Source organism: Stenella coeruleoalba (genome assembly GCF_951394435.1).
Source record: "Stenella coeruleoalba genome assembly, chromosome: 16".
Lineage (NCBI taxonomy): Eukaryota > Metazoa > Chordata > Mammalia > Artiodactyla > Delphinidae > Stenella > Stenella coeruleoalba.
Genome location: NC_137162.1, coordinates 24873578 through 24885584, shown reverse-complemented (window position 1 = coordinate 24885584; position 12007 = coordinate 24873578). Strand labels below are relative to the sequence as shown.

At 47.8% G+C, this 12007-nt stretch overlaps 1 protein-coding gene across 6 annotated transcripts in view; it reads right to left on the bottom strand.

The window, feature by feature from the left end:
• Nucleotides 1-11445, bottom strand: part of STN1 (STN1 subunit of CST complex) — a 44547-nt gene extending 33102 nt beyond the window's left edge. For 5 of the 6 annotated variants that reach the window (XR_013824411.1, XR_013824412.1, XR_013824413.1 and 2 more), the window contains exons 1-3: nt 10645-11445; nt 10085-10278; nt 2559-2654 (exon numbers count right to left, since the gene is read on the bottom strand). Coding sequence is in view for 3 of the 6 variants with exons in the window: in XM_079901015.1 (XP_079757141.1) it covers nt 2559-2654; nt 10085-10217 (229 nt within the window). In the remaining 3 variants the exon portion in view is untranslated. Of the gene's footprint in view, nt 1-1442; nt 1495-2558; nt 2655-10084; nt 10279-10644 lie in introns of those variants that run through there. The other variant, XM_079901017.1, reaches the window with a different exon arrangement.
• Between the last annotated feature and the right edge of the window lie 562 nt (nt 11446-12007).

Below are 12007 nucleotides of genomic sequence, written 5' to 3'. Positions count from 1 at the left end.
TTCTGGTCTTGACTGTAGTCTCCCAGGATTCTAGGTCTGAGCTTGAGTTGCTGCCAGGTGCTCTGTGTGCTCAGGGCACTGCCACCAAACTCTCTGACTTCCTGGTTGGTAACCTCTCCCAGCAGACACCGCCCTGGCATCCTGAGGCCTGGCTACTGGAAGGCCCTGGAAAGGGAGTGTTCTTGCCATGCTGGGCAGTGTCCTCCCTAGCTGGGCAGCATGGCCTGGGCTGCCGGCCTTTTGTTTCAGCCATGGGACGAATCAGGGTGAGCAGGAAGCAACCCCAGCATATAGGCCTGCAGTGAGTCAGGAGGAAGAGGACCTGGGACAGCAGGAGTAGCCACCTGGCAGGTGGTCCGAGAGCCAAGCTGGGCCTGAGAACAGCAGGGTATGTGCAGCTCTCTCTTGAACAGGCCTCACAGGAATTAAAGTCCCAAGTGTTTATACTCTCAATTACTTCAGCCTTCAGACGCTTTTCATTTCCCCACAAACCACAGATGTGCCATGCTCTCACGACATCCAGTCTAAGAGAAATGTTTATTGGGGAAGAGTCAGCCATATTGCCTTCATCTCTTTATGAAGGGAAAAGGGGTTAAATGAAACCCCTTTAGGTCAGAGGCATTATATCTGGCCTGTTTCTGCAGGCCAGATTATATCTGGCCTGGTTCTGCAGCCAGGACTGATGTCCTCAAATAGCCTCATTCTGATCTAAAAATCAGAAAATTAAAAACCAGATGCAGCTGATTTTGGGGGGGGGGGGGGTGGGAGGAGGGGCATGGGACAGAGAAAAATCTTTTTTTAAAAAAAACTTTTTAATAGACTTTATTTTTAGAGCAGTTTTAGGTTCACAGCAGAAGTGGGCAGAAGATACCGAGGTTTCCCATTATCCCCTGCCCCCTCACACGTATAGCTTCCGCATTACCAACATCCCCACCAGAGTGGTACATTGGTTTCAATTGATGAATCTACATTGACATATCATTATCAGTCAAAGTCCATAGTTTACACTAGGGTTCACACTTGGTGTTGTATATCCTGTGGGTTTGGTCAAACGTATAATGACACACATCCACCATTACAGAACCATACAGAATAGTTTCACTGCCCTAAACTTCCTCTGTGCTCCACCTATTCATCCCTCCCTGCCCCCAGCCCCTGAGTAACACTGATAGAAAAATCTCTTTTTCTTTTAGAATTTGAGTTCTATGGAGACTACACAGCACACTGGAGTTAGTAAAGAGATTGGACCCATCAGTGGAACCTTGAGCAAGTAACTGAACCTTAGTTTTCTTATCTATAAAATGGAAATAATAATCTGTCTTTTCCATTTCAAAAGACTGGGAGGAGAATAACATGAAATTATGCATGCATAAGTGCTCTGTAAACTGACAGATACTATCATTTCATCACTGGTACTTGGAGAGGAAGTACAGATAACGTACTTGCCAGCAGCTGGGTATGCTGTAGGAACTTAGTGAATGTTTGTTGAACTGCCTGGAGAAAAAGAGAACCAGTATCTATGGTAAAATAAAGCAGAGAAGAGATCCAGTATGGGGATGCATGACAAGGTGATCTATTTCAGAGTTTTAAAAAAATACAAGCTGGGAAAAAGCAGAGGGCATGAGAAATCTCATCTCTCACATGTTATTTTATAAGCACAAGACAATCATCCCCAGGAAAATGAATATATGTTGAAGAAATTGTATCTGTAAATTATCAGTCATGCACAGACTGCCAATGAAATGTTCTTGGTCACCTAGTTCAACTGCCTTCTGTTTTTCCCCAAGTAGAAAAAGAATACAAATCCAAGTGAATACAACAAAAAGTGACAATGTCAATTATAGCAAAGGTTGGAATTCAAAGTTAAGCTTCCCACAAAATATCCAGCTTGGCCTCTTAACTACAGAGAATCTTAGGCAATATATTAAAATGATTACATTAAACTCAATGCAAAAAAAAAGTCAAGACCCATGACACTAAAATCATATCCTAATAGTTCACTGGTGTCCAAACTACAGAAACCCTTTATTTAGTTTCTATCATCAAAAGGGAAGGGAAATTTTCCGATAATGGATATTTATCCCTTTGGGTACCAAAAAGCTTTTTTTTTTTTAACTGTTCTGGATATAAATCTTATAAATTATTTTTCATATCTCCTTGTCTTCTTAAAGAGTCTACTTTAATGTTAATCTGGCCTTTTTATTTTAAAGGTATCAATATAAACATATATCACCATCCTTTGCTATTTATAGCTATGCCCTAGGTATCAGGTATCTGTCCCTGATCAACCAGTGACCCTAGACTGTAGTTTAATTCTTCTGCCTCCTAGCTCCCCAGCAGCTGTCACCTGACAATATTCATCAGTATCATTCCCACCCGTTGCCTCATTTTACACTTAGTCCATGTTGGTGGCTGCAAATGGTTCCCAATAGAGGACAAGTGCATGGGGGTTATGAGAGGCCCCAGCTGCTCTGAAAGGCTGGGGTTGCTTCAAATACAATGTCCAGTTAAGTGGGGTCCTTCCACATAAACTCAATGTCAGACACAATTGTTCTTACCTCCACAAATGTAGAAAGCATCTCTTTCTCTCACTCCAATTACAGTTCCCAAGATATCTACCTGTTTTATTGGATGCCCATTGTAAAAAAATACACCTGAAATTAAAGGGAAAAAAAGGCAAAGTCCATATAACGTATGATGACATTTTCTGCTTCAGTAAATGTTAACTGTGTCAAAAATCAGTGGCATGCTGCTTGCTAAAATTTCAGACTTAAGAATCAGCTCTTGACAAATGCCAAACCCCAAGAAATTCAGATGTCTTTTCCTCAAGGGTTATAAGTAGAAAGTGTGGCTTTAAAGAAGCTTGTACTAGCACAGAAAAGAGAAAACCAATATTGTCCAACTAGATGTGGTCAATCTTCTTTCCACTTGTGAGAATGAAATGCACCTGCCTGTAGAACTCTCATAAGGGCCTAAAAACAGCGGCAGTATTATGAGACACAACACAGTACTGTATTTTGAGGGACTGGAAAAGGAAAGAGAGGAAACCACGAGAAAAGGCTTCTCTGGCTTTTCTAGGAAACCAGTCATCATTTCTACGAATTAGCAGTAGCACTTTTTTTTTTTTAAGAAAAAGAGAAGATGATTAGGTTACAAAACACTACCCTTTGGGGCCAGTAGATTACGACTCAAAAACTTCTCTTTTTAAAATTCTATTTTCAAAGCCTAGGCAACAGATGCCAGCAGGCAGGTTCCCGCCAGAAGAGAAGCGTGAGAGGAAGAACCCTACCCACCGACTCCCGGAGGCCTTTTTTGGACTCCGTGACGGAGATGGAACAGAGGGACTCCTGGCAGCGGTGAGCCCTCAATTCCCATCCGAGACCCCAGCGCTGTCCCGGCTCCCGTGGGGCCCCCAACATCCTTACCTGAACTGCCTCTTTGGGCTTAAGCTACTTGCGTTGTGTTCCTGTCACCTGCAGCTAAAGAGTCTGGACTAAAATCCTCTCCAGCCATTTTTTTTCTCCCTACGATGACCGAATTCTTTACTTTCAGAAAGAGGCTATAAACTTTTAAATGGCGACTTCCTTTTCAAATAAATACATGAATTGCAAACAAAGACTCAGTCATGGGCTTCCCTGGTGACGCAGTGGTTGGGAGTCCGCCTGCCGATGCAGGGGACACGGGTTCGTGCCCTGGTCCAGGAAGATCCCACGTGCCGCGGAGTGGCTGGGCCCGTGAGCCATGGCCACTGAGCCTGCGCCTCCGGAGCCTGTGCTCCGCAACGGGAGGGGCCACAACAGTGAGAGGCCCGCGTACCACAAAAAAAAAAAAAAAAAGAATCAGTCATCACTTCAGGTATTTGGCCACCCTCACCCTCTCTGGTCCTCGCCAAGTATAGTCAGAGTCTGTCTTCTCCACATCCATGGGGGGAGGGGACCCCGCAGCCTGAACCCTGAAGCCCTTCAGAACCCCCAGAATGGCCTCCACTGATGGTTCTCTTGTTTCCCATGTGGGTAAAGGGGCTGGGGACCAATCGCCCGAGTCCCCAGGGGATGGACAAGGAGCTTCTGAGCCTCAGTTAGCCAGAGATTCCAGGGGAGTGAGACGTGGTTTGAAGATGTCAAATTCACCCAGGCCCTCCCCCTAGCAGAGGCAAACTTCTAAAGATGACTTAGTGGACTGGAGACCGTGCAGAGGGCAACCTTGGGGGCCAAGAGCTGAAACGGCACAGCCACATGAGGGAAGGAGCCTGGGTCCCTGTGTCATCCCCGGAGCAGAATCGCTTCCCTCCAGGAACACTTGGACTGAATAGGGTCAAACTGGTTCCACAGAAGATCCATGAAATCTTAAGAGCAGGACAGTTCTGACTGACTTCTCCTGAGTTCTTACCATTGAAACCCTGTGATGACCTGTGGGGAGACCCTCAGTCCTCCAGCCCTGCCTGCCTGCACTGATCAGACACAAAGGAGAGAGGGCACCTTCAGGGGAGGGTGACCCCCATAGGACCTTTGCTGGCAGACTCGGGCTTACTGCAGCAGAAGGGAAGTTTAAATGGGGAGAATGAGCCTACGCCAGGGTCAGGGGCATGGCATCCTGTGCTGAAGTGTGCCCCACCATCATGCCCTGACATGCTTGTGTGCAGAGACGGGCTATGGTATGGCCCTGCTTTGGTCCAGCTTTGCTGTGGGGCTGGGGCGGGGGGATGAGGGTGGCCTGAGCTCCAGACTGGTCTCTGGCTGCAGTCAGCCCTTTCTACTTCCCCAAATGCGCTGGACTTTCTATCTGTGCGCTGAGCAGAGCCAAGTTAGAGAGAGCTCTTTCCTAGAACCTGACTGGCCTCTGTCTCCCCCAGCCTAACTGATGGTCTGTCCTGGTTGCCGGCCATTAGAGACAGTGTGCTCCTGGTACCATCAGAGACGGTACACCCCCCAGGGCTCTGCGTGGCTGGTGTGGCTCCCAGGACACCAGCAGCGGGAGGCCCTGTGGACCCATGGAGGGCCTGCTGCCTGCCCCTGAAGAGTCTTTCCAGCTGGTCCAGAAGCCACTGTGGGGTGCTCTACTGGTGACGTTGAAAGCTTGAGACAAGCCCCAGGATTCTTTGGGTCTTCCTGGGACACCCTGGTATGTGCTGCTATGGTGGTTTTTATAATGAAGAGCCCACACGCTTTAAGAAGGGGAAAAGAGCCAGCCAAAAGGTGTTCTGCCTTGGCTGAAGTATACAGAAAAGGCAAGTATACAGAGAAGACTGGACTGACGACACAAGCCAACAAAGTCGTCAAGTCACCTGTGGTAGATGCCAGTCCTCCAACATTACCAACTCTGCACTGGGCAACACTTGAAAAAACCTGAACAGGCCTCCACTGGAGGACACAGTAGACTTTCTTGAAAAAAGAAAAGGGAGCCCCCTAAACTTTTTTTTTTTTTTTAATTTTTTAATTTATTTTTGTCTGCATTGGGTCTTCACTGCTGTGTGCGGGCTTTCTCTAGCTGCGGCAAGCGGGAGCCACTCCTTGTTGCGGTGCGCAGGCTTCTCATTGCGGTGGCTTCCCTTGCTGTGGAGCATGGGCTCTAGGCACACAGGCTTCAGTAGTTGTGGCACGTGGGCTCAGTAGTTGTGGCTCACGGGCTCCAGAGCACAGGCTCAGTAGTTGTGGCGCATGGGCTTAGCTGCTCCGCGGCATGTGGGATCCTCCCGGACCAGGGCTCGAACCTGTGTCCCTTGTATTGGCAGGCAGATTCTTAACCACTGCGCCACCAAGGAAGCCCCTAAACTTTCATCTCATAGACTGACAATGCTCATCTTCAAGGAGAGAGTCGCTCAATGATGCAAAAAACAAGGAAAAACATCATAAAAGCAACACAAAAAGAACAATGGAGGACAAGTTAGCAGAAAATAACAGATGGTTTGAATAAAATCACAAAGAGAAAATTGATTGAGGAGGATATAAACTGCTTGGAAACAGAGAAGAAAGTTGCCCCAGTGTATAGAAACTTGAACTATACATGTCAGAAGCACAACCTGAACAAGAAGAAGGAGGACATGGATGGGACCTCCCTGGTGGTCCACTGATTAAGCCTCCACGCTTCCAATGCAGGGGGTGCAGGTTTGATCCCTGGTCAGGGAACTGAGATCCCACATACTGCACAGTGTGGCCAAAAAATAAAAAAAACAAAAATAAAAAAGGAGGACATGGAAAAAGCAATGGAGAGAACCACTTCCTTCACACTAGAATCTCCTCTATGGGAAAAGAACTTGAGAAAGCTGGATGGCAGCTCTATCGACTGAGAGAAAGCTTGATGAGCTAAGAAAAGAAAATAACAACAGATACTGGCTAATGCTGAGTTTAACTTGCAGCCTTTCCCAAGTGGTCCTTTCACTCCTGCTGCCTTTGTTCTACATGCAGCCTACAGAGCTCCAACCATATCAGGGGATCCATCCCCTGGATCATCAGGTCCCCAGGAAGGAGGCGGGTCACTCTGGAAGGGCTCAGGGACCCAGGGTCACAGGTAGCTTTGATTCAGCTTTCACAGCAGTGACAGCCACACCCACAGCAAGACATCTGCCTTTTTTCTCTTTTTTAAAAGTACTTTTGGGACTTTCCTGGTGGCGAGGTTGTTAAGAATCCGCCTGCCAATGCAGGGGACACGGGGGACACATCCCTAACCAAACCACCACAGTCAAACTTCACGATATTCTATTAGTTTAACTCTAAATTCACAGGTTAATTTCGGGGAGTTGACATTCTACAACCACTTTGCAAGGCAATTCAGACGCTAACTAGCCAGGGTAAGGTTGAATTTCACAGGTTAAGGACACTGTCTCCCACAAGAGACTCTCACTTCAGGCATCAGCCCCAAGTTTGAGGGTCCTCGGGCCATGCACACTTCTGAGCAGCTGGCTACCAACACCCTCCACAACAACCTCAGGTTTGATACTTTAATAGAATGACACACAGGACTCAGGAAGGTGCTACACTTAAGATTACAGTTTTATAATGAAGGGGACAAACCAGGACTAGCCAAATGAAGAGATGCATAGGACAAGGTCTAGGAGAGTCTAAGCATAAAGCTGCCATGTCCTCAGGACACATCACCCTGACACATCAAGTATGATTACCAAGCAGGAAAGCTCACCGAAGCCTCAATGTCCAGAGTTTTAATTAGGGTTTCATTATATAGGCAAGATTGACTGAATCACTGCCCACTTGACAACTCAATCTCCAGTCCCCCTCCCCTCCTGCGGGGTTGGGTTGATGTCCCCTGGCTCAAAGCCAACCCTCTAATCACATGGTTGGTTTTTCAGGCCTGAAAGGCCCCCACCCTGAAACTACCTAGCGGCCCAGCATGAGGCACCTCTTCAGCATAAACTCAGATGTGGTTCAAGGGGTCCACCATGAATAACAAAAACACTCCTATCATTCCAGAAATCCAAACATCTTCCAGGAACCTCGAACACAGGCCAGCCAAATTCTTCATTACACATTTATTTCTTTTTGTGTGTGTAAGATATTCTTTGCTGTTTAAACATTTCTAAATTTTATGCAGTCAAAATAAAAGGTTTACTTTTTTTTTATGACAACCAAACCAAACACAACAACAAAACAATACAAAAATAAAAACCTAAACTAGTAGCATTTCCCACCCCTCAGAACCCTAGAGTATAGTCTAAAGAAGATCACTCTATGAAATTATGGTTAATGTCTTCTTCAACCATGAGGTTTTGAAACCAAGCAGGGCCCTCCTGGATACAAAAGCATTTCCGTGTCCCTCATTTCTTTTTTTTTTTTTTTTTTTGGGTACACGGGCCTGTCACTGCTGTGGCCTCTCCTGTTGCGGAGCACAGGCTCCGGACGCGCAGGCTCAGCGGCCATGGCTCACGGGCCCAGCCGCTCCGCGGCATGTGGGATCTTCCAGGACCGGGGCATGAACCCATGTCCCCTGCATCGGCAGGCGGACTCCCAACCACTGCGCCACCAGGGAAGCCCCCATCGTTTCTTTTTTGTAGGAAAAAGGCTTCAGGATCCTAGACCTCCCTGAGTTCCAAAGGGCAGGTTCAAGTAGTTACTAATTAGGGGAGTGAGGGAATGCAGAAGCAAAGAAAAAGCAGTCAAGAAACAATAGTGCAGCAATCAAACAGAGTTCTAGTTCCCCCTCAAGGGATATACCTAATAGTCTGATATACATCTTTGAGTTGTTCTGCAGGAACTAAGACCCTCACCCAGGTGGAGTATGGTAACTACAAGCTGACACCCCAGATTGGTCAGAACCAGAAGGTTGATGATTGAAATTCCTGGAATACCACACTGTTACCTCACCACCAACCAATCAGAAGAAGGTCATAAACCCTGTAGCCCTCACCCCAAATGTTGCTTTTAAAAACTCTACCCTGAGGGGGGACTTCCCTGGTGTCGCAGTGGTTAAGAATCCGCCTGCCAATGCAGGGGACGTGGGTTCGAGCCCTGGTCCAGGAAGATCCCACATGCCGCGGAGCAACTAAGCCTGTGTGCCACAACTACTGAGCCCACGTGCCACAACTACTGAAGCCCGTGCGCCTAGAGCCCATGTTCTGCAACAAGAGAAGCCACCACAATGAGGAGCCTGTGCAACGCAACGAAGAGTAGCTCCCGCTCGCCGCAACTAGAGAAAGCCCACACACAGCAATGAAGACCCAACACAACCATAAATAAATACATACATAAATAAACTCTTCCCTGAAAACCATGAGGGAGTTCGGGTTTTTTGAGCCTGAGCTGCCTGTTCTCCTTGCTTGGCCCTTGCAATAAACCTCTCTCTGCTCCAAACTCCAACGTTTTGGTTTGTTTGGACTCACTGTGTGTCAGGCACACAAACTGGGGTTTGACAACAGTTTCATTTTAAAAACTACATCTGAAACATTACCACCAGCGACATAACAAAGATCACTGGGAGAAGTTTTCCTTGGTTTGTTGTTAATACATTATACAGTTCTTCTCCCACAGGAAGAGTTAAGCTCCTATAGCATCCCTGATACTTCCTTGAGTACCTACAGAAGATCTTTACGCAAGCCTGGCATTTGGTGTGAATTAATTTCTTCCTGAGGAGATGAGCTATGAAGACTACCAGACTGTTCTGGAAAACAGACAACAGTGGGGGAGGATGGCTGCCTTCCAAGGAAAAAACCAGATCATTTCCAACAATACTTAGAAAATGAAGGTGTGGTGAAAAATCTGTACAAAAGGCTTTAGTATAAGGTCATCCAAATATATCTGTACATAGAACGGGAAACACACAAAATGTGGTCTCATTAAAACTGCATGCTTGAGATTCTGAACTACTTCTGACTCATAGCTTTCTATTCATTCAAAATAGCAAAGAGAGGTTAACCAAACTTCTCATATAGCACAGTAAACATGTGAAGATACATCCACAACTATGTAAATTACTTAAATTTACCCTAAACTATATTTGCTATATTTGGGGGTATGAAGATCCTATTTTTAGTGACCACCACTCTAATTTAAAAAAATGTTGCTCCAATTAGTACTACTTGAGAGCCTACCAGAGGCCAGGCACTGTTTAAGTGCTGGGATTACATAGATGAACAAGGCACATGATGTCCTCCCTCTCAAGGAGTTTATTTTATTTTGATTCTCATCTATTCAAAATAAAACCAAACCCCACAAGAAAATCAGGCACGGTTAATCCTCATTTTACAATGAAGACACCTAAACTTTACAGGTGAGTCACATGCCCAGGCCAGGTAAGTGGTGAAGTTAGGAAAGGGAGCAAGGCCTGAGCTTTCCACCACAAGAAGGTCCAGAGAAAAACTGAGTATTTTTAAATATGAAAGACCTCAAACCCAGGTAAAAAACATTCTTTAGTACCAAGTTACTCCCCCAAGCATCTATTTAAAAAATAAAAAAGAGACTGCTTTTACTTGCACAGAAATGAACTTGTTTGAGGATCCAGGTTATGTCAATTTCAAAGCCTGCAGCTGGAAAGGCTCTGCTAAGCCCCTAAGCCCCAGATTTCTGTAGCTTTGGGGAAGGGTGGGTGGGGTGCAGATGCAGCACAGAGCAGCACACCAGGCCGACCAGCCACATACCTGGCACCTGGTGGGACTCCTTCAAGTCCAGGATATCCCTGATGTAGAGTTTGGCGAAGGCTAGAAACACAGGATCCAAACCCCACGAGAGGGAAGGAGTTTCCTCTTCACACCGGCTGGATTCAGACTGCATCAGGAGGCTGGGCTGTGGCTTCCAGCCAACCCTGAGAAGCTCTGCACCTAGAGCCGAAGAGCTAGATGGGAGACAAAAATCAGGACGCAAAGCTGTTAAAGTGGATGAAATCCGCCCGGCCCCTAAGCTGTTCCCAGACGAGCATCCCGAACTCTGGAAGGGGTAAATCCAGGGGTCCGGGGCCTGTCAAACTGCACGCCAGGGGCCTCCTAGCGCCGGTGGCCTCCTAGCGCCAGAAGGGCCAGGCCTGCGCGCTCGGGGGACCTGTAAAGAGGTGCTTCTCGAGTGAGGACCCGTGAATTCCTTATGCCTCTTCCCCAGGAAACTCCTCTGCCCCATGGGAGTGTTTCTCCTTCTCCAAAAGTTCCCATTTCTAAACGGTTAAACACCGACTTTTCACTCTGGGGACAGATGGCCATATGCGTACCCTGAAACCGCTTTAATGGGTGGAGTCCAGAGAGGAATGGGCGTCCTCGTGGCCACACAACAGAGGGGCAGAGTGGGTGGGTCTGTCCGTAGCCCTGCCGCTGCACCTTCCGGTGTTCAGGATGACACTGAGAAAGGGTGTAAGAGGAAACGAAAAACAGATCAGCCGTAGCCCCTCCCGCCGGGCCCGCGCCCGCGCCGTCGGCCCGCAAGTCCCCGGAGCGCGCAGGCCCGGCCCTTCCGGCGCTAGCAGGCCACTGGCGCCCACGGCCTGGAGGCGCCGCCGCCGGCCCCGCCCGGAGCAGGAGCGCTAGGCCGAGGTCACCTCTGGTGCTCCCAGCGGGGGGTGGGGGCAGGGCCTGACACCATCCCTCGCGCCAGACCAGCCACTATGTCCCCGCCCCGGCCTTTCCTTCGCGCCGCCCGAGGCCCCGCCCCATCCCCACGAGGCCACGCCCCACTCCGCCCACGGCCACGCCCCATTTTGCGTCTCGCGGCTGCTTCGCCGGATGCTCTCTTCCAGGTGGTGGCGGGGTTGGCAGGGCTACGCGGGGCCCGTTTGACTCTAGCAGCGCTTTCCCTGAGCCTCCGCGGGAGCGCAGAGCCCAAATCACCGAGGCCTGGGAGCTGGCCCTGAAACTCCTGCTGCCCAAACCCCGCCTTCCAAGTCCCCCTTTCATCCCGACCCCACTAGTCGTGGGTCCCTGAGCCATGACCTCCGAGAGGTTGGGACTGGTTCAGACAACTTTTTTTTTTTTTCCGTCCCTGATATTGTAAATGAACACATAAACAAAGCAATACAAAAGCAGGATTACATTGTGGCGTATTTAAAATGTTTATTTACACTTGATAAATGATTTATTAACACACGCAATCTCTGGTACTGTACAGTCTCACTTTAGATAATGTCAGGATCTAAATTTGAGCCCTTGAGGGAATGCGAGGCCTTTGCTCTGCCCAAGACTAGCCTTCTTTGCAGGATCATGACAAAGTTTGTCTCCCTTCCTCTTACAATGTCTATACTACGGAATGTTGTACATTTAAGAATTTTGGAAACTGGCATTCTGGTAAATGATGGCCACCTTGATGGTGCCTGTCCCCAGTAGTCCTAATTTAAAGTGAGAAGAGATAGCCATGTTGCATTCTGATAAATAAATAAATAAGCCACATCATGACATTACTTGAGATGGCAGGAGTTCTTCCTAATTTACTCCTCTAAAATGTCAGGAGTACAGGTCATGTTGGCAGGCCATTCCCAGGGGAGGTCAGTGGTGGCCAAAGAGATAATTGCTAAACTATTAAGCAGAGAAGGAACTTCAAGCAGCTGGAACAGAAAATGTATGTCATTAGAACGACGGCATTTA